Source organism: Lutjanus erythropterus, chromosome 3 (assembly GCF_056507025.1).
Source record: "Lutjanus erythropterus isolate fLutEry1 chromosome 3, fLutEry1.hap2, whole genome shotgun sequence".
Classification (NCBI taxonomy): Eukaryota; Metazoa; Chordata; class Actinopteri; order Lutjaniformes; family Lutjanidae; genus Lutjanus; species Lutjanus erythropterus.
In genome coordinates this window covers 47,840,220-47,863,600 of record NC_139319.1, presented here as the reverse complement: position 1 = coordinate 47,863,600, position 23,381 = coordinate 47,840,220, and the positions used below count along the sequence as shown (strand labels likewise).

At 39.2% G+C, this 23,381-nt stretch overlaps 1 protein-coding gene across 1 annotated transcript; it reads left to right on the top strand.

Moving 5' to 3' along the window:
* The first annotated feature begins 137 nt into the window (after positions 1-137).
* Positions 138-21,887, top strand: LOC146330950 (procollagen galactosyltransferase 1-like). The gene is made up of 12 exons (XM_084711240.1): positions 138-701; positions 5,536-5,646; positions 5,824-5,941; positions 7,569-7,703; positions 11,372-11,576; positions 11,673-11,792; positions 14,519-14,595; positions 14,692-14,798; positions 15,158-15,290; positions 17,623-17,750; positions 20,703-20,909; positions 21,016-21,887. Exons 1-12 carry the CDS (start codon positions 484-486, stop codon positions 21,284-21,286), a joined length of 1,830 nt encoding a protein of 609 aa, XP_084567366.1. The 5' UTR covers positions 138-483; the 3' UTR covers positions 21,287-21,887.
* Positions 21,888-23,381: the final 1,494 nt, after the last annotated feature.

Here is a 23,381-nt window from a genome sequence, read left to right as displayed (position 1 = left end):
GTGAGAGGTCCTCAGCTGAGGAAAAATAGAGAATTTGTACCCTGTTCTTAAGTAATCCTCCAGGCCCTGAACACATGGACACGCCCATATCTCTTTTTATGTGCTTCCTGCAGCTGGATCTGTTCTTAAAGGGGAGGACAACACATTTTCGAAGGAAGCCTAACAGTCTCCTTTGCCTTTTAGGATACAAGAAGTTATTAGTATTAAATAGACGTAATCCAGACCCTAATCCTTATGGGATATGAATTGATTTATTTTCACCACGTTGACCTACAGGAGACACAAACAGATGGGCCCTCGGCTTTCTTTTGAGAACACCGGGTTCCCCTTAAACTGGTGCAAACCCGCCCTTTAATTCAGCCAGCTCCTCCGCCATGTATCCATTGTCGGCATAACACAACAGCGGGACCCTCACATCTTTCCACATCCTCGGTGTCCTTCTCTGTCCGCCGCCGCGTTACTTGCGAGTTTCTCTCCCCTGCCATGCACCGGGTCACCTCGCTGCTGCCTGCCCTGCTGTTCGTTCTCCTGCCGGGCTCGAGCCGGGGATATTTCCCCGAGGAGCGCTGGAGCCCCGAGTCTCCGCTCCTCGCCCCCCGGGTCGTCATCGCGCTGGTCTGCCGCAACTCGGCGCACTCTCTGCCGCTGTTCCTTGGAACCATAGAGCGTCTCGACTACCCGAAGGACCGCATTGCGCTGTGGTGAGTGTCAACACTTTTTTTTAGAAGAATAACGCCAGACTACATCATATAATAAACTTTCAGAAAAATATTAGGAACATGGCACTAAAATACGAGTGTAATTCAGCGTCAGCGGGAGCTCAAGGGAGCACCACGTCAAATGCTCGTGTCTAGAAGGGACTCTTTGATTTGCGAAACTCTCGCGAGATTTTCATACGTTGCTTTTGAAATGTACACATTAATAAACCAATTACGGTGTATAACGTGACAGATATGTGGCTAAGTTATTATTCGGTCTATGGATAAAATCACTCAGTTATGGTTAAGAAAATATAATGGCTTGGGTTGAAATGATAATTCTCGCGAGATCTTTCGCAGGTCTGGGGTTCCCATGTAGAAACATTCACATCAAGCCCTTGCATAGAGGAAAACTTTGTGAGCGCTTTTGAGTTTTGGCTAGGTGGGGCTGTTGTGTTATTATTAAGATGTAGGTAAAACCCAGGCAGTTTATCATACATCAGACTCAACAAATCAAATTGGCGGTGAAATGAGTGACAGGTAAAGTAGAGTGGCTCTAGACTCGCCGGGGTCTTGTATGGACTTGGCCACAGCAGCGTAGCGGTGAGAGCGGGTTGTACCAGCAGAGTCGTGCCCATGAAAAGTTCCATTCAGTCACAGATCTTCTCTCTCATCGCCCCTCTGGTTTTCCCCCTACCCCCTTTCTACCACCCCTCCCCCTTCCCCTCGTCTTTCCCCTCCCTCTTTTCCTTCCACATCTTCCAGACTCGACTGGAAAAACAAAACAAGTACTGTTGTGATGAGGTGTTTTAAATCCGCGTATATCAAACTGTCTGTAAGCTGTCTATTAACCTCTCTCCGCAGGATTTGCTTGTCTTAACCTCAGTCTGTTCTGTCATCAAAACCACAGCCGTGCACATTATTCTTGTCTCCGGCGCAGCTCACTTCCTCTTCTTATGTTGATCCCATTCCAGTAGATCTGTTTTTAAAGATTAAGCCAATCTATTCATCAGCATTCAGACCTGCCAGATCAGATTACATTTCTTGGCAAACCACCATATGATAAATAAAGACCATAGCCTCAAGCAGAGTTTAATGTCACTATGTGAATTTGGAGTGAAGTTAAGACTTCATTCAGTGAGTAGGGGTGGGTGATGTGGCCCTAAAATAACATTACAATATTTCATGGGTATTCTGTGATAATGTTATTCTTGATTTAATGGCAAAATACTGATAAATATTTTTAGTTTTGAACTCATAATAACTGTTTTGATTGATTGATTTTCATCTTTCTGCGTACTCAATGGGTGCTTTTGCTTGAGGTGGTGACATTAATTTGTTGTATAGCCCCCTTTTATGGTTACAGTCTCCTTGCACTTATGATCTTTTGTAATCAAACCACTTCCACGCTATTGAAGTCGTTCCTCTTTGTGGAACTAACTTCTAATGCTAGTTTTGCTTTCGACCATGCTTGATGTCATGGGCTGGCGTTATTCCGTCAAATCCTAATACCACCATTATCATAACATGATTTTCTTTTTATGATATAAAAGATAATAATTATATTATTGTGAACACTCTGACCAGTGAGCTTTTTTCTGTTTGAAAAGACATTTAAAGAACGACTATGGTTGCTGGTTAAAGGGAAGATGTTTGAATTGTTTGAAAAGTGAATGTTTTCTCACCAATTGTTGAAGACTTCATTGAATGCTCACATTTAGACTGTAGTTCACCAGCATTTGCAACAGTGACATTTTTCACCTTTTTAAAACGGTCTTACCAATTATGCTAGCCTGTTTGCTTAGGGCAATTTAAATACTATGTCAGGCAAGTAAATCTGATGACTTGTTTTTTTTTCCGGGACAGTGGCGAAAAAGAATGTATATAGCTTTTAGAGCAGTCTGTGCTGTTACCAGTAACAGTAAGTACTTCCACATGCACATGCATGTCAGGCTACAGCAGTAAGTGCAGTGTCTGTATTTTACACGAAGAACTTCTCCAATTACAATGTCCTGGAAAGCTTCTTGTTGGCAGCACACAGCCTCTATAATTCTGTATTTATGACATGTTATATGAAACATTGCATGCATTAAAATTATGCCTTTGTGTAGACTGCATTTCACCTACCAGTGAAATATGACTTTGGAGAAATGCCTTCGCACTAATCAATATCGTCTCTCTTTCAACATCCAACTGAGCAAAATCATAAAATGTTTTAATAAATTTGTGTTTTGTGGCAAGTTGATGTTGATGCTCACTGGTAGGAGTTTACTGTTTGATTCAAAAGGGTGCTGTGCAACCTCTAAGAGTGAATGTTGAATTCAACTTTTTCAGGGGGAGCTAGAATGAAGTGTCTGTTCGTCTCTTAAAACAAACCAGCAGGGATGTTGTTGAGTTTTTCTCCTGGTATCCGAGCCAGAAATTCTGCCTCTGTTCCTCAGTCTAACTATGCCCATATGCGAGCCTGAGCTCAGTTTTCTGCATGGTTGCTTTGATCTACAACGTATCTCTTCCCTCAGTCGAAGACCAGATATAAAAAGTTTTGAAATGTAGCATGAAAGACATAAACTGAGCTGCTAGCCGGCCACCTGTCGATACCTGCAGTTATCAGCCTGACAGGTTGAGATGGAGTACTTGGCAAGCGGCAGCATGGTCACACATGCATGAATACTGCCTCATGGTGTGTGTGTGTGTTTGTGTGTGTGCGTGTGTGTGTGTGTGTGTGTGTGTGTGTGTTCTGCAGGGACATGCAGGATGGATATTATCAATCCATAAATCATCCGTTTTCATCTCCCTGCCTCTTTCTCAGCTCTCTTATCCTTTAGCCATGGTTCTATTGCTGGCATGCAAGCAATCTCAAATATTTACTCTCCATAAACCCCTTTTTATTCACAGCCTCTACTCATTGAGCAAACCCACAGCAGTCAGAGAGCCAGAGGTAGATGATACAGTGGGAGAGGAAGATGGATCGCTGAGTCGGTCACATGTAGGTGCTGGGATAGCACTGGGGTGTTAAAACGCCACAGACAGATGGGAAACTAACACCTGCAGCATGCCGACTGTCACTCAGTACATGACAGGGCTGGGAGTAAATCCATTTCTCTCATATTTACACATTCCTTCCCCCCTGTCTCTGTCTCTGTGGCTTTTGTCTGTGCCCCTCACTGACATGCACTGAGATTTGTTATGATAACACAGACAGCAGACGAATGCTGCTCCTCCCCTTCTTAACCCCTATTGTCTGTCTTTGTTCTTCTTTGTCCACGATGACATTAGTGAAGTGCAATTCTGCTCTAATGACAACAAGACCCTCAGAGGATGAAGAGCCAAAAGTAGAGACTGATAATAAATCCCCCTACAAGCATATAGGAAGAACCTGCAGTGGCTGAGAAACTTGCAAAAATGTGAAAGGTGAATCTAAAGCCAGTGCTTGGTTTGTTCTCTCTGAGATACTGTAGAAACATGAGCTTGTGGGAAAAATTGATTGTTCAATCAGTAGGCTTGTTTGGGATCAACTGCACCTTGCCTGGAGAGTAGATGAGATCAGGCGGCCGCAGAAGGAGGTGGTGACAAAAGGCTCCAGTCAAGTCTGACAGTTTACAAGAGACTTCAGAGAATAAACCTGAAGAGACACTAACATCCTGGTAGATCACCTGTTGGTTACCTGTAGTTTGCAGACCACGTTCATAGCTGAAGAAATAAAATGTGTTCTTGATCAACGATTAAAGTTTAAACACTGAGGCTGTATCTTCATCATGGCTTAACCAAGTGTATGGCGAAACGAGACGGACATAAACAAGTGCCTTGTGTTTACATTCTGAACTAGACTACATCTTGAGTCTTAGTCCAACTGCAGAAAGATGCAATCTGACCAGCACCACCTGGTTTAAAAGCTACCGCATGGAAGCATTTTGGCTTCTATACCATTTTTCTTTTTCTTTTTTTTTTTCAAAAAGGAGAATATGTGTGTGAAAATTACATTGTAATAAAATACTGTAGTGCTTCAGAGATGCCCTGGCCTAAAATCTTATTCTCCAGATGCAAGAAAACATGTTTGTTTGGTAGAAACCCAAACAAATGTCACATTATCATGATTTTAATTAAATTTTTTTCCCTGGTAAAAATGAAAATTGTAATGTAAAAATGATCATTCCCACTAATTGTATCACATATCACAGTTTCAGTCAAAATATTCACAATATGTTTTTTAACCACATCGTTCACCCCTAATTTCAGCTTGTTCTGCTGCCCAAATTGCCAAAAAGTGTCACCTGAGTGCCACACACTATTGTGCCTACAGTCTAAAACACAGCATGTCTTGTCAAGGCAAATCACCATCAACATGTAGAGAATTTTTACTTTAAATAGTAACAGCAGCAATAAAACTGTATTTCACACTATGATGGTTAAATATAATCTGATATGCTGAAGCCTGGGTGTTATCAGGACCGACTATGTTCTGTGCACCACAACTGCACTTCAGTGTGAAGAATTTCCAACAGTGATTTTTAGTAATCGAATTAGTCACATTTCTCAAAGAGTCATTTCAGCCCTAGTCACGTCTTAATAAGGTACATATCAGGACCAATCATGTTCTAGCGTATCAGATGAGTGCATTCCTAATACATCACTCCTGTAATATTAAACTGAACACACAGTGGTAGAATATTGTATCCATATATCTACCCTTAAACCAAAGTGGTGCTGGATCATTGAGAAGAATATGTTTCACAGTTGGTGCTGCTGCTAATTAAGGTGCAGTCCTTACTCATATTCTCTCTCTCTGTCTGTCTCTCTCTTGATCTCTCTCTGTCTTCTGTCTCTTATCCTCCCACAGGGTGGCAACAGATCACAACATAGATAACACAACAGCCATCCTGAGAGACTGGCTCATCAAAGTGCAGAATTACTATCACTATGTGGAGTGGAGACCTGACGATGAATCCAGGTACTGTGTGTTTGTGTGTGTGTGTGTGTGTGTGTGTGTGTGTGTGTGTGTGTGTGTGTGTGTGTGTGTGTGTGCATGCATGTGTGTATGTGTAATTGATGAACCCAGCCACTGTGCACTAGTCTGTGTGTGTAACATAAGTAGATTACTTAATGGGTCTGTCTGTACATGTCTCAGTGCCTTTGAAGACGAGGGGGGGCCTAAGCACTGGAATAATCTCCGTTATGAACATGTAATGAAGCTCCGTCAGGCAGCGCTGGAGACGGCCCGCGAGATCTGGGCTGACTACCTCCTGGTATGTTATCATCCACCCAACAGCTTCATGAGCCTCTTCTTATTTTGCGCTCTCAGCGGTGTCTCTGAGCGGTGTCGTGTGTGTGTGTGTGTGTGAGCGAGGAGGCTGACTCATCCTTCGTCTGCACCTGCTTACACCTGTTCAGATCAAAAGAGTGAAAATCAAAAATGTGGATGAGAAAGCAAAGTTCAGTCTTTTAGAGAAAAGAAAAGAAATACATTTAAGTTACAAAATCAATGACTAATATATAATGCAGTGTTTTAGACATTTTCATTGACTTGTCACTAATTAAATGTTTTAATTTCTATGAAGTATTAAAATTCAATATAAAGAAATGTATTTATGAATTGCCAATTTCCTACAGCAGATTTAAAGTATTACAAAGTAATGCAAAAAGATTTATCTGGAATAATAAGATAATGGAGAATGTGGAGGCAATGGACACCACAATTTGAAGGAGATGAGTTCAAATGTTTGTTTTTTATTCAGTTGAACCCATGATTAGATTATTTTTTGCCAGTAAGAGTTAAATGGTAATGTACAATGAAGCTCAAATATTGTTGCCAATGGTTACCAGCATTTTAATATAATGTGAATTGATTTAGAGATCATTCAAATATTTCCTCAAGCTTTTAAGCCCCAGAAATGGCTAGAAATAGACCTTGAGCTGTGATTTGACTGTTTCTGAGGTCAATACTGAACTTTGATGTGAAGTTAAAATTTTAAATAATTTTATCAGTGTAGAGATGTCTTATAACACCTGTCGGTCAGCCAGCCAGCCATGATCTTTTTCCATGGCTGTCATGGGCAAAAGAGAATATTTGTGGCTGATGCTAACCTTATTTTTTTCACAGTCACAGCTAGCATAAATAAAATCTTCCTTTAATCTTTTTTTTGAATAAATATGACCAAGATGTGTACAGTTGGAAAATAAGTTTGTCAGTGCCCTCAGCTAGAGTTTTCATGATACCAGAATTTTAATACAAACTAAGGTCTTGAACTGAGCTTTCTATAGCTTCTGTACTTTTTTTGTAGTGTTTGATACTATAAATAATGGATACTGAATATTTTGAAACACATTTACACTTACTTATAATATTATAATATATATAAATATGTATGTATGTATGTATAAATGGACAACATCAGAACTCCCTAAAATCAAAGCCAAAGCATCTCAATCACCCCCATTGGATTCATCTACAGTGGATTTTGATTTTAGTCATATTGGAGAAGTGTAGTTTGGATCTGGCAGTATGAAATACATGTGTATAAGTATTATTACTGTATACTGTTTTTGACACATGAAACACACAGGAGGTAAAAGTTGAGTTTTAGCTTTGAAAAAGGGTTCTTTTCTGGACAAGGAACAGTATTTGTTATTAACACACCGGAGATCAGAACAGCCTGCAGCAAATGCAAGTCCACTCTGTTGGACGGCCTTGTTTAAAATTCTGGTCTGCGATATGAAGCTGGTTAAGGAGCAGCAGCTTATGCTCACAGTACTGTGTGATCGAACCGTGTTGCTGTGGCCCAATCAGTCATTTAGTGGCAGCAGGTGACATTTTGTGTGTGCTTGCATGTGCATGACTGTTGTCAATAATGTGCCCTTCTCTTCTGTCTGCAGGTGGCCGACTGTGACAATATGCTCACCAATCCCAAGCTGTTATGGAAGCTGATGAGCGAGAACAAGACAATTGTAGCGCCCATGCTGGAGTCTAGAGCCGCATACTCTAACTTCTGGTGCGGCATGACTTCACAGGTACTGCAGATGTTTTGTTTGTGTGCTGTTAACCTCACACCTGTATAACAGGTCCAGCTACACCTCACACTTTGTGCACATCCTTTGCATAAGATTTTAACATTGGATACTGTCTGTTGTGAGTGTGGTATAAACATTCTGCTGGCAATTTTGTATATTAGAGCAACATATTAACACCTAAAACAATCTTTTAAAATCATGTAATGGCACCCTAAATCAGATTAAAGTAGCTGAGGTCACTTTAAATGTAGAATAAGTAGGATTTGTCAGCTGTTGCTTGTAAATTCACCAGAGAGATAGCCGCTTGCTGAGTTTCATTCCTAGCAGGGATGTTCCTGGTGACTAATTTCAAAATTTTGATTTAGACTAGTCAGCTAGCCTGAAGAAGACAAGAAAATCCTCAGAGAACAGTTCAAATTGAGTAGCATTTATTATTTATAACGTTAAATATAGCCTGAAAAATATTGCATATATTAAAAGCCAATTGAAGCCATTAAACATATTCTTCAATAACTGAATTCTGTATATATGTGTGTGTATATATATATATATATATATATATATATATATATATATATATATATATATACATAAATATATATATATATATATATATATATATATATACATAAATATATATATATATATATATATATATAAATATATATATATATATATATATATATATATATATATATATATATATACACATATATATATATATATACATATATATAAGCTGGTTTTATGAGATGCCATCTGTCAAGTGGCTGCATAATGTCTTAGAGGCAAAAGTTTAATAGTGTTGTACATGAATAAAATATTCAGAAACAGTTTAACGATATTTGTGGTGATGTCTAATCATTTATTTGGCTAATTCGATTCAACAATTCTGATTGGTGAGAATCTAAAAATTTATTTAATTTATTTTTAGAAAAATAAAAAAGGGGGAAAAATCATTGCGTACATCCCCGGTTCCAAGATTGTCAAATACTGATGTTTTCAGTAGGTAAAGCATCCTGAGCACAGCAAAATAATAAGAAAATAAGAAGGTATGGACTAAGGGTGGGGTCTTTGCAGATGCAGGCGCATCATTGTTTTTGGGGAGAATCCTGCATAGATTGCAGAGGGCTAGAAAACATATTGATTGTGAGTATTATATTGTTTTATTGTGGTGTGGTTTTAAAGGCTGTATTACAGTAAAGTGATGTAATTTTCTGAACTTACCAGACTGTTCTAGCTGTTCTATTATTTGCTTTTGCCCATTCATATTATTTACAAGCCATATTGCCCAGCCCTAGTTTGCCTTTAGAGTTAGCACACCCAATAATGGAGTCCCTATAAGACGATTATGTAAATATTATGCATGGGCACGAAAAAATGAGCTTCATGTTAGCACAGTGGTTTGAAAAAAACAAAACAAAAATGAATGTTTGATGTTTCTTTTTCCTTTATATTGTTACATCACACACACACATTATAAAGTTTCAACCAAGAACAGACCGTTGTTATGGACACAGTTTTGATCACAGACTCTGGGGGAGCAATAAAATAATTGTTAAATCATTATTAATTAATATCTTTATACATAACCATGTAATAAGCAGGATAATAAATGTCATTCTGGTAAGTAATCATGTAATATGCAGGATAATGTACTGTGAGCAGGTCGTTATTGTGAAATAAATCCCGACAGGATGATGTAGAACCCCAATATGAAGCAGACTGTACATTATCCCTCAGATAATGCCTCTATGATTTTTTTTTTTTAAGCATCTTGATGAATAATGCAATCCAGAGAAATGTCTGCTGTTAACTCTGTGGGTTATTGATTGCGAGTAAAATGTCACTTTTCATGCAGTCCTGCTGAGTAATAGAGCACTTCTCCTGACAACTTCATAACACAGAAATATGATCCAGGGGGAATTTTACATTTTATTTTTTTTTCTTATGCACAAGGAAATCAAATTTGTGTGAATAACTTACTTGAGGGACACCATAAAGGAGTCACTTGTACCTGCTGTAGCATTTCCCCTCAAACTAAAAGTGTACAGAACTTGGCTGATCTGATAATATAACATAATATTTAGCTCTGATGAAGGGTTGTGATATCAGCAGAGTACATGGCTGGTATGCAGACAACCTGCACAACTCATTATGAGAAATTGTTCCACCTTCTCAGTCTGTTACCAGAATCATCTGCTGTTCGCTCTGCTGATTAGGCTTACGCAAAACTGTAGATCTCTTTTAAATGATGTTTGTCTCATACCTCATTAAAAGTTGTTGTTTTAATCATTTGACAGCGTGGAAGTGAAAAAAGTTTTTTTATTTTTTATTAAATGCAGACACTCGCATCGTGATTTTGACAAACCTGCACATCTCATGCATCAGGCATTATGTATCTGCTTGCCGTGGATACAGTTCTGTCTGTGATCTATTTCTGTCTAGACAGGATGCCTTTAAGTACTCATCTTTGCTTGTCTTCAAATCCGAGTAGACATATGGGCATTGTCTATCCTCCAGCACAAACTCAACCAACTCATACCAAGACTCTGCCTCGCTCATTCCTCCTGAGAACATTTTTTTCCACAACAGTTAATGGGCCCGTAGCCAAAAGGCATTAAGCATGTCTGTCAGTGTCTTCTCCTATAAGTCAGTATTAGTCTAATACATTACTCAGTCCCTTAAAGAGATAGTTTGGATTATTTGAACTGGGGTTGTATGAGGTACTTATGGATAGACAGTGTATTAGCTACAGTAGATGGTGGTAGGCAGGCCTCCAGTTAGGAAAAACATAAGGAGGCACCAGCATGGAGGCTAAGCAATGAATTGCTGTGGAGAGGGTCAGCAGCAAAACATATTTTAGCCACTTTAAAAAGTCCACATAAAACAAAATCAATATCAGTTCAGTTGTATGCTATATTTAGAATATTTTCATGGAGAAAAGGCTGTCTGATATGAAACTGCTGTTATATAAACAAAATATCACTGTCTCCAAACCAAGAAAAAAAAATCCACAGGCAAAATCTGTAATTTTATCTCACAGAGCATGGGAGTTGCTGGTCTACTGCTGCCTCAATCCCTTACGTTGTTCATGTGTTGTGTGACTTCAGTGAATCTGAACTATCCTGACAAAAGTCATATAATGAGACAGACTGACTGAAGCAGCAACTCTTTTTTTTTCTGCAAGATAAAATGAGTGATTTTACCAATGGAGTTTGGTTGGTTTGGAGAGAGTGATTTTTAGCTGATATAAGGGTGATTTTCTGCAAGAAAAAGCTATCTAACTGCAAGGTAAAGGGGTGAATATTCCAAATATAGTATACACTTGAACTGATATTGATTTTTATTTATTTTTTTTAGTTTTAGGTGGACTTGTTTAAGTGGCTAAAATACGTTTCATGTTTTTTCTAGTCCATGCTAGAGTTTCACTTTGGTTTTTTGGTAACATGTCTTTGTTTTTTTTCTTTTTTTACTTAAGTTTTTTCAGCTGTCACGTAGATGTAACTCACAGACTGTAGGCAGCCAATTTTCTCAGTCAAGTCTCAGTTTTAGATGAGGTTTCCCCTGACATTTTCTGTCTTCCTCTGCTTTTTATTTCATGAGGAAACAAGATGGATGCAGTAAATTCAGTGTCACAGTACAGTATTTGTGTGCACTTCCTGCAGGGTTACTACAAGCGTACACCAGCCTACATGCCTATTCGCAAGCAGGAACGGCGTGGCTGCTTTGCTGTGCCGATGGTCCACTCTACCTACCTAGTCGACCTACAAAAAGAGGCCTCCCGTCAGCTGGCTTTTTATCCACCACACCCAGAGTACAGCTGGGCCCTGGATGATGTCATTGTCTTTGCCTACTCCGCTCGTATGGCAGGTGAGACACATGCAACAGAGGCCTGGTTAAATGGCCTTTCCAGGCACGTTGTAAACATATTTGTAAGCATGTTTATCCTCTCTTTTACCTTCTCAGATGTACAAATGTACGTGTGCAACAAGGAAACCTACGGGTATTTCCCGGTCCCAATGCGTTCCCATGCGACCTTGCAGGATGAGGCCGAGAGCTTTTTGCATACCCAGCTTGAGGTCATGGGTGAGTGTGTTGGTTTCAAATGAACTGACCTGGTGCTACTCCAAACTTACCTTTCATTTGCAATGTCATGTTGTTTGTCCTGTCTTTTTTTGCTGTACCCATTGTCAAAAAGCAAGCCAGTTTTGTGGAAGCAGCAAAAAGTTATACTGAGTTACAGAGTTGGGCGATGTGGTAAAATTTTCTAAGGTCTGAGTATCAGTACTCAATATCTATAAGGTATTAATACCAAGTAGTCTAGTAAGTAGTTCCAAGTAGTTCATCTATTAGCTACAACCCAAACTGTCCATCGAGCTGCCACCAAAACATTGTAAAGTATGGCTATACTACACACCTTAGGCATTTGATAAAAATAAAAAGGATTGTTTCAGGAATTTATTCACATAATGGGTGCCAAATGAAGCAGAAGAAAAGGCTACCAAATTAAGTGCATCACTTTAAATGTACTGGTATTGGTTTTTAAATGATACTCAGTCCTAATGGCTGCCGTCAGCCCAGCAGTCAGCCATTGCCAATATATTTGTGCAGGTATGTCATATGTACAACTGGCGAGTTTGTTGTGTTAAGTATGTTTCACACGTTTGCTGCCCTCTTAATCAACGTTTCTCTCTTTTACCACTGTGACATTCAAACTCACTAAAATGGTTTTGGTCAGTCTTTTCACTGTTCAAACAACCACCAGCTTTGGTTTGGTTAAAGTTAGGGATCCACAGTTGCTTAAAATGTTATCAAAATTGCCAGTTTGATGAAGCAGCAAATATTTGATAGAGGGAAGGAAAAATATGTGAGAAATCAGCATTATAATGAAGCTCTGTGGTGCTGCAGAGATGCCTTGACCTATAACTGTTACTCTCTGGATGTAGAAAACTGGTTTGTCACATTATCATGATGTTAATAGATTTTTAGTGAAAAAAAAGTAATGCAAAAATGATCATTCCCTCTAATCACGCATCATATTGCAATTGCTATATCTGACAAAATAATTGCAGTATAATTTTGTTTTTACTTGTAGCCTTAGTTAAAATAAATCCTTAATTGTGTAAATATTCTGGTGCTACAGGTTGTTGTCCTCTCACTTCTCTCTTGCTCAGTGGTTGTGTGCTGTGCTGCTGAATTAGAGTCTGCCTGCAGCGGCTCTCGCTCGTTCTTCAGAACCAGGCCAATAAATTAGCAAACCAAGATGACAAAAAAACAAACAAAAAAACCATAAAAACACGACTCAGCCAATATATTTGTCCAGTCACCAAACCTATTGAGTTATAGAGTGACCATACAGTTCAATATACTGTATGCTTCTGCCTAAAAACTGCATCCTTTGTTAGAATTAGTCTGCCTTTTCACACATGAGAATTTTTTCCGGTTAAAAATGTATCTGCAGCCAGTTTTTTTTTCTGTGTAAGACATTGGCAGTGATGTGTGGACAGCTGTTCAGATGATTCAGTACAGCAGGAGAGGAAACAGAATGTGCGCTAATAAGCCCATTTAAAATGCAAAGGAAGTACAGTGATAGCATAAGTCCCTATGATTCACAGACTCCCAAAATAGATCCCATGGTATCAGAAATAAGGGTGGGTCTTACTGAAACAACATCATAGTTCATATTCTATGCTAAAGTTGGGAGGCTGTGTAAAACCTCAATAAAAACAGAATGCAGTGATTTGCAAATTGTTTTCTACTTTTATTTGATTGAATACAGTACAAAAACACCTGTTTGGATCATTCCACAGGTAAACGGGTTACTTGGTAACAGATGACAGTATCATGACTGGGTTAAAGGAGCATCCTCAAAAGCCTCAGTCAGATGGGGTGAGGTTGACCGTTTTGTGAAAAACTGCAAAGGCAAATAGTCCAACAGTCAAGAACAATGTTTCTCAACACAGTTTAAAAAAACTTCAGCATCTACAATCGATAATAGCATCAAAAGATTCAGAGAATCCAGACAAATCTCTGCACATAAGTGGCAAGACCAAAAACCAACATTGAATGCCTGTGACCTTTGACCCCTCAGGCAGCACTGCATCAAATACTGCATTAGAAACCAACATAATTGTATAAAGGATACTACATGGGCTCTGGAACACTTCAGAAAACTGCCTTGTTGCTGCATCTCCAAATGCAAGGTAAGACACAAAGTGAAAGTCTGAGCTCATCTAAGACTGATGCAAAGTGGAAATGTGTGCTGTGGTCTGACAAGTCCAAATTTCAGATTGTTTTCAGAAATCATGGACATCCTGGCCTCCAAAGAGGAAAAGGACCAGCCAGGTTGTTACCAGTGCTAACTTCAAAAGCCACTTTTTGCGATGGTATGGCATAGCATCATGGGTAACTGTCACATTTGTGAAGGCCCCATTAATGCTGAAGGGTACATACAGGTTTTGGAGCAACATATGCTGCCATCCAGACATGTCTCTTTCAGAGATGTGTTAGAACAGCGTGGCTTCGTAGTAAAAGTGCAGCCTGACTGCAGTCCAGACCTGTCTTCCAAAAAATGATGGGCTGTGAAAGCTACATAATGAAAACTACCAATAATAAAACAGTAATCATCATACATATACATGTTGTGCTAAATTCTAGTGTGTAAAATCAAAGCAAAAGTTAAACTGTGATTGCGTTGTGGGAGCTCCTTGAAAATCCCCCGAGCATCCCTGGACCACAGTTTGGGAAACCCCTGTTTGAACACATTACTCATTCTCTTTGTAACCTACCCCCCTACTTTTTCTCTTTGAAAGTGAAAAATCCTCCTGTGGAGCCCTCCAGCTTCCTGTCTCTTCCTCCCAAGCAGCCTAACAAGATGGGCTTTGATGAGGTACACACACTCAACCACACACACACACACACACACACAAACACCCACACAATAGTCTATGCATGTGTGTGAGGCTCTGCATCTGTGTGCACCCAGGTGTTTATGATAAATCTGGTGCGGCGATCTGACCGTCGTGAGCGAATGCTAAGAACTCTGTACGAGCAGGAGCTCAGCTGTAAGGTTGTTGCTGCTGTGGATGGCAAGTACGTTTCTCATCTTCTTCTTCCCCCACTGCCACTGTGTTCCTGATTTGTGCCTCTGCAACATGCAGTGTAGATTGATGTAGGGAAGCTGTGCTGAGACAAACAACCAGGTGAAGAGAAGTGGGTGCATGCTGACATTTAAAGATTCTCTGAACACTGTTTTAGCTCGTCTGTGAGGTAAATATAGCTGTAATTTTCACTTAGACTGCCCAGTCATGAGGATGCTTCATCTTTTATGTATTTGTTTCTGCTATTAAAACATGTCATAATACCTGCACTACTTTTCTTATAATTATATTGTGCATTTTTATTCAATTTTTTCCATGTCTAATCTCTTTGTTTATCTCTCTTTCTCTCAGAGCTCTGAACAAGACTGATGTAGAATCTATGGGGATTAAGATGCTGCCGGGATACAAAGACCCTTATCACGGTCGACCTCTCACCAAGGGGGAACTGGGCTGCTTCCTCTCTCATTACAACATCTGGAAGGAGGTGAGATGCTCGGACAGGCCTCAGGCCTCTGGGCCTGTCTGCACATGGTAGATAACATTAATTACTGTAAGACCGAGTAACTCAGTTTATGTAAGGAAAGGCAGCTTGGCAGGAATAATAAGTTTGTTTGATTTATGTTTCTATAAACATACTGCCTTTATGATTTAAGGTTTATGAGCTACTTGTCAAAACCTGTCAATGGTTTATATGTTTTCATATCCTAGGAGTGGCGGAAATACTTGATTCTTCTATGCATTCCGATGTGGATGGGAAAGATTTGGATTCGATTCATAAATGTCAAAAATAGATTTTCTAAATGTTAGTTAACAATGTGATGTCATCGGAGCGAAAAAGCTGGAACTCAGCTGCGAGGGCGATGCAGCACCGGACAGTCGACAGTGAGCACACGCCAGAGTTATGTTGTAACAGTGAGATTAACCTCATATTCACAACAGGCAGGGATTGCTATCATGTTTTAAAAATAATAATGATAGTGATAAATTGTATTTTGTTAGATGAACATGAAGAGGATTGGAAATACGTGTTACCTTCAGAAGACGTTAACAGAGGGAAGCAGCAATCAGCTGTAACAAATAAGAACAGCTGAATGATACACAATGCAGTATTAAACTTCAGCCAAATCTGTGGAGAGGAAAATCACCCTCTGCTCAGTCTGTTTCACTCATAGACTTGTAATAGAACAGAACCTTTTACAGCCTACATCATCGAAAAGCTGTATTTCAGCAACAGAAGTAGTGGTCTCCCCCAGTCACAAGTTATCAAGCTGCAAATGTTGAATCAATCATCAAAATGCCTGGTTGTTACACATACAATACGTCAGAATCAATATTCCACTGGCTGACTTAAGCTGTACAGCTCTACATTCTGACAGGATCACAACGGTTTCAGAGTGATCTGCAGCGTCTACGGCTGCAAGCTATTAAATGTGTCAGCTGGACTGAGGACACGATCCAAACTGCTTGAGACTGCAGCACCCATTGATAAGCTGTTGTGGTCTGCCATACTTCCGTTGCCAAACTGTGCACGCAGCTTGCTCATTGTTTACAAACTGTAAAAGGGTCTGCTTGTTAGTGGTGATGCCCTGTCATTGCCACTAACGTTTCCCAGTGGCCACTTGCAGTATTGCAGCGAACAATTCCACACTGACACAAACAGCATTTTCCGCCATAGGAAAAGAGATGTCTGTAAAACTTTTTTTTTTACCCGTGGAGTTTTTATATTTGTAAACTTATCTTTTAGCTATTAAAAATCTGTGACATCTCCAGAATATAAAGTCTATTGGCAGGGTGGAAACTTGCAGCCAGGGGCAAGTGGGGAAACACGTCTGTGCATGTTCAGTGGGACATATAACCAGGAAGCCAACCCAGAAGTTAGAAAACCTTTTTGGCTTATGCACCAGGCAAGCAACTCTCATTGGACTGAATGTGCACCATCTTGCGTAAACTATCTAGTTCTTTATTTTACACCTATGGTTTCACCTCAGAAGTCACTGTGCCCGCTCTGGTGCAGCAGAGAGGCTGCTCTCCACCGTTGGAAACACGACTTTAATAACAACACAGCATTGTTCCACTAAAGATGGGAGATTGTAGGATGCTTTCAAATTGTTAACTTTTTAAAATAAAAAGGGGGCAGAACATTTCATTGCCAGTTGACTGCCAGTATCATATTGTATTTCAGCGAAACTGGAGCAAGAGACTGAAAGTTGTGTCAAATCAGACAAAAAGATTAAATGTGACCTGTGCGTTGTGTTTACTTCTAAACTGGGTTATGTCTTGAGGTTTGGTGAGCAGCTGCAGATGGATATAATCTGACCGGCAAACCCCTGAGTTAAAAGCAGAAGATTTCTGATGCTTTAAGATGCATCAGTAATCGTTTTATCATCACATCGGAGCCCTCTGAATTGGAATAAAGAGAGTTTCCCATCCCCATCATATCCACAGTTCAACATCATATCAGAAAATAAATGTTACTTACTGTAGGAAGATACTGCGTAAGAGGTGTTTTTAAATCCATTTTGGATTCTTCTATTTATTTTCAGATTCTTCTATTCAAAACTATAATTTAACATTATTTGTACACGTGTAGTCATGTTCAGCTGAATGTTGAATTCTGATTTGTATTTTTTCCATTATGGTTGTGAAATTGCTTTCATAATGCTCTTAAAAAGTGTTAATGTTCACTGCAGCAACCCCATATTTATACCATTAAAGGATTTAATAAACTTTACAGTAATGTTAATTCCAGCTCACCATCATCTCAGCATCACTTTACTGCTCTAAAGTTATGTATATGTGTGTGTATTCGTGCACAGATCATAGATCGCGGCCTGCGGACGTCCCTGGTCATTGAGGACGACCTCCGCTTCGAGGTGTTCTTCAAGCGGCGTCTGCAGACGCTGCTGCAGGAGGTGACGACACACAAGCTGGACTGGGACCTCATGTAAGTGACGCTTCAGCGAGCAGAAGGAAAGCATGATGTAGTAAACAGAGAGGATTATCGTCCCCCTACAGTGAAATCCGCCCATCTGTCACACATGATATCTCAGACACCAGTGATCAGATGCAGAGAACACTTGTGGGAATAATGTATCGTAGTGTCACACTGCTGAGCTGCTCCAGCATTTTCACACTGACAGACATCGATCAGTGTCATTCAGTAGCAAACTGGGATGAGTTATTTCCAAAAATAAAAGTACCGTTAATTTTCTGCATAGACAACATCAGGTAACTGACAGCACCTCCAGGGCTTGTGTGGGCATGAAACTCTCACAGCTGAGTCGTTTATACAAAAATGAGACTACCTGCAGTGGAAAATGTGTTCTGGTAACACTGTACACAGTAGTAAGAGCAGATGAATTATCATGAATTCATACATCTACTTCTTCATTAGTTATATGTATCATTATGTTATTCTTCAGTGTTAAAGATAGACAGGTCGCCACTTTATCTAAAGGGCCACAAACATTTAATGAATAATGTAGTGCACTGCTGTGAATAGTCACTGTTTTCTGCTTTGTCCCTTTAACTAGAGACTTGCGCGTGAAGAAGACAGGACCATCATTAATAACTCAGAAATCATGATGATTGAAATCCTTTGTATTTGTTGCATTTTTCTTCTGTTAAGTCTTGCATGAGATACTGTTAATCCTTGTACATTCATGATAGTTTTGAAATACTATACAAATTAATTCCTGCTTTTTCATGCATAAAAAGTCACAAATTCACGATAATTCATGTACCCTTACTATAAACTGTTACCTATGTTTTTTTCATATAAAGGTACATAAACATGTGAAACGCCCAATCACTGAGCTTAAAATATTCAAGTTTAAGTCAGTCCACTTTAGGGTTTTAAGTAAAAAGTTGTATGAATTCATCAACCATGGCCCTGTGTTTTGTTCCCAGCTGAAGTGTGTGTGACTGTATGAGCGATTTTCCTCTTTGCATCTTTTCCATGGCAACAGGACAGTAGTGAAGGCTCATGGAAATTATATCCAACGTACCAAACTGAATTAAAAGACAAAAACAAAATGGCCATAACCTAACCTTATAGTATCCTAACGTCATCCACAGGACTCCGGTGTTTCTATATTGAATAATTTCCTCTCACATTGTAACTGTAATAACTGGATTAGAGGACAACAGCTCTGATGGTGATGGTTACTAGCTGGACCATAGTTTAACATATATTTAACATACAAGGTTATTATTGGTGCTTGAGATCCTTAAAAACACTTGAATTTTAATGTAGTGTTTACAAGGTTTGAAAAGTGCTTGGTTTTTGGATAATGTAAATCAATGAAACTGCTTGAAATTGTAATTGCATTACTTTAACAATAAATCTCTCTCTGACTCAATAGTTTGCTTTTGAGATAAAGAAATAAAATAAGTCAGAGAGCCTAGTTGCCTTTGCCTTTCACACAAAATGAAGACAACTCCACTTGAGTCTCGCTTGCCACTCTGCATGTGCCACTTAGTGTGATCTGTCGGTCTTTGCTGATGTGCGCCCTCTGATTGAACAGTGAGTGGGAGGCTAACAGATGACAACACGCCGGGAGGGTGCTGTTTCAATGAGCGAAAAACGAAAAAAGGAAAAAGACAGGATTTTCTTGAAATTGAAGTCACTCGTCTAGTGATTATCTGAGTGATTGTTTTTCATCAGCTCAGCCGGGTTATGTAGGATGAAGTCTACTTACAGACAGGCGACACATTTAGAAACATAAAACTTTTTTGTGTTTATCATTTATTTGTCTCCCTTCTGTAGAATTCTTTCATAAAACAAAATTAATTTTTTTTGTAGGGTAAAGTCCTTGACATTGGTGGTTTAAGTATGGTTCATGTGTATTCAAGTACATTTAGGTGTGAAAGCTACACCAGCTTTTCTACACCACAGCAACAACATAAACTAATGCTGTGTAGATGATGATGCAAGTGCCCTTTGTTACAAAACAACACTGCTAATGTGAAAGTTTAACAGCAGGGGAGTTGTAATCAGACATGGTACCAATGTGAAAACACCCTTAGTTTCACTTCAACCAGCTGCAGCGCTCTCCAAACTGAATCAATTCCAAAAATTTCTGGCCCCATTACTCACTCAGACACATGCCAGAATTCCATAAGCACTAGAATGGTAATCTTTAAGTGGTCATTTTGACCCTTGACTTCCACACTCTATTATCTCTTATGATAAACTGCAAGATTAATGCATTAATTTTTCTGTAGGATGATAACCATCAGTGATCTGATTTAAAGTTTAGATTAATCTAGAATTACTCAGAGCGAGAAACAAACCTATTGTATAAGATTATAAACATTTTATTTGAACATGAATAATGACCAGTTTCCACCTAGAACCATCACAAAAAATAATCATAACCAATGACAAAAGGCTGGAAACAAGTACAAAAATAAAACCAAAAAAGTTAGAAATAAGTGCTTTGTTTTCAAAATTGGAGAGCTTTAATTTGTGCCGAGACAAAAAGTGTTAAAGCGCTCCTGGTGTCTCTTACTTACTTTTAATTGAGTCTAATTAAGTACCATTTGTGAAGTTTTATTGACAGAGACAGTGATAGTTGATAAGCAACCAAGATGCATCTTTGTTTGTACAAAAGGTGATAATATAAGAGTGCAAATTTCTGTGTAGTCAGTGTGACATATGTATACATATATATATATATATATATATATATATATATATATATATATATGTATATGTATATATTTATATATATATATATATATATATATATATATATATGTATATGTATATATATATATATATATAATGCTGTTCTTGTGTTAATGTCTGAAATGTCTCTATTGTAAATGCTAGTGTAAGTGGGCTCCATGTTCAGTGCTGTGATATATTTTGTCACTCTGATCTTAAACACAGTTACATCGGGCGGAAGCGAATGCAGGTGGACCATCCTGAGACGTCTGTACCAAACATCCACAATCTGGTGGAGGCAGACTACTCCTACTGGACACTCGGCTACATGTTGTCATTACAGGGAGCCCAGAAGCTCCTCAGGGCCGAACCTCTGACAAAGATGCTTCCTGTCGACGAGTTCCTCCCTGTCATGTACAACAAACATCCAATGTGAGTACAATTTATCTGTCCCTTCATCCCCTGTCTGTTCCTCTTGCCTGTCCCTTCTTTTGGAGCTTGTTAATCAAATCATGTCCTCGCTCCTCTCACTCGTCAGCTCGGACTACATGGACCACTTTGAGACTCGCGACCTGCGCGCATTTTCTGCTGAGCCGCTTCTGGTGTATCCAACCCATTACACAGGAGACCAGGGCTACATCAGCGACACGGAAACATCGGTGGTCTGGGACAATGAGATGGTCAAAACCGACTGGGACCGAGCCAAGTCGAGGAAAACCCAGGAGCAGGGGGAGCTGAGCTTTGAGGCCCAGAACTCTGACGTACTGCAGTCTGAACTGGAGAACTGGAGCGCACGGGACGAGCTGTGATGAAGAGGAGTGGGCACAAGGAGGAGAAATGGGAGAGAACTCTGGCATACAGAGATAAGGATGAGGGCGATAGAACAAAGCTCTGATAGTTGGGGGGCAGGGGGTAAGATGGAGGGAACATAACCCAGCGCAGGAGGAGAAGGACAGGCAGAGTAAATGAGTGACAAATGTTTTTCCTTGTACATTTCTCTCCCTACTCTTTGATCTTTCTCTGAAGAGAGGAGGTTAGATGTAGAGTTAACTCTTGAAGAGTCAGCTAGCAGCTTTTGTTTTATTTATTGCATCAAACACGCATTCCTTGACCACAGTCTAGTCTTGTAATAGTTCCATGTTTTAAGGAATAGTTTGCTCAGATTTAAAGGGACAGTTTGGATTATTTGAAGAGGAGGTTGTATGAGGTTATCTTTGGTAATTGGTATTTTAGTTACATTAGGTGGTGGTCAGCACACCCCCAGTATGTGGAAGCAGAGTGGGGCACCAGCACAGGAGCTAAGCAAAGAACTGCTCTGGACAGGGTCAGCAACAACAGGTATTTTAGCCACTTTAAAATCAGGCCCTCCTTAAAAGATCAGGGTTGGTGTTTAAGTTGACACTATATTTAGAATCAGACAGACTCTTCTGATGGGAAACTGACATTATGTAAGCCAAATATATTTATCTCCCACTCAACGAGACCCCTTTGACGAAATCAGTAATTACCTCGCAGAGCACAGATGTTGCTGTTTAACCACTCCCTCAGTTAGTTAGTTTGTTTATGCTATTGTGTGATTTTGGTGAATACAAACTGTCCTTTCAAATCACTGAAGTCAGACAAACTACATGATCAAAGCAGTGGTACACCAACAACTCCCCCATTCTGCGAGGTGAAATGACTGATTTCGCCTATGGAGTTTGGTTGGTTTGGCTTATAAAATGGTGGTATAATGGTGGTATTCCAATGCTCTCTGTTAGCAAGGTATAATGATAAAAAGGTCAGAAAAGGTACACAAAAAACACAAAACCAAAACCCAGAACTGTCCTTTTAAAATATCAAAGTCATGCTATAACACAAACAGACTAAATGACCGAGGCATCGGTGGACCAGCAACTCCCATATTCAGTGAGGTAAAATGACTTCTCCAAAGTTAGGCTGTGTGGACTGACATCTGCTGTAGGTAACTCAATGACTATTGATGAGTGCCTCATTCACCCCCACTTAATAAATCCAAACTATCCCTTTAATACCAAACTCCCCCTTTGTGTAGCAGAAACACAAAAATAATTGGAAGAACATGCAGTTTGTAGCCCAACTCTAAAATGTCTCTAAATGACATCTAGCAACATTTTAGCAACTATGCATCACTGACACAAAACTTAAAGTAATTACACATTAAAGCTGCAGTATGTTGGGAGCCTCTTAAACCTAAATAAAGATTGTTACTTTGTTTTTGTTTTTTCTTCTATACAGTGCTATACCCTGCTGTACTCTCAGTGGTTCCCAACCCGTTTGGCCTTTGACCACTTCAAAAGAAACAATGTCTGCTCATAACCCTCAGTCACCAGTTGCATTTGTGTACTGGCTGTGATGAAGTGCAAAGAAAAGATGCAAAAGTTTGCATTGAGGAAATCATCTTTTAATGTCTTACATTTATCTTGAGAACTGATTCCCAATTTGGGAACCACTGTTTTTCTTCTTCTTCTTGTATTTAAATAAGTTTTAAAAGGTTGTTAATAACCTTACCATTTCTTCACTCATGAATGTATCAATCAATGATCAGTGTATCATGAATGTTTTCTTTTGTTTGCTTTCAGTCCTTTTTAGTTTAGTTTGACAGCCACAATGTATTGGTTTAGTGTTTCGGTGTTTTCCGCTCACTACATATTGCAGTTTTTACCAAAATTAGCAGCTTTTGCATTTTGTTTGTTGAAAATTGAAAAAAAAAAAAGAATGAATCTTTTTTTTTTTAGTAACTTTTCATGTTTTGTCTCTCCTCTATGTTTACAGATTGTCTTTTTTTTAAACCAGAATGAATAAAAACTTTAATAATGAAAGGCCCGTTTGGTTGTGTCGTACTGAATTTAGTTCAGACTATAAGGAGATATACTCGAGCATCAG

Bases quoted from the DNA above. Each gene is read 5' to 3' on its own strand.
- LOC146330950 (XM_084711240.1), top strand. From the start codon at position 484: ATGCACCGGGTCACCTCGCTGCTGCCTGCCCTGCTGTTCGTTCTCCTG. The intron at 5,942-7,568 runs GTATGTTATCAT...TTCTGTCTGCAG, and splicing joins TCTGGGCTGACTACCTCCTG to GTGGCCGACTGTGACAATAT. The intron at 14,799-15,157 runs GTACGTTTCTCA...TCTTTCTCTCAG, and splicing joins GTTGCTGCTGTGGATGGCAA to AGCTCTGAACAAGACTGATG.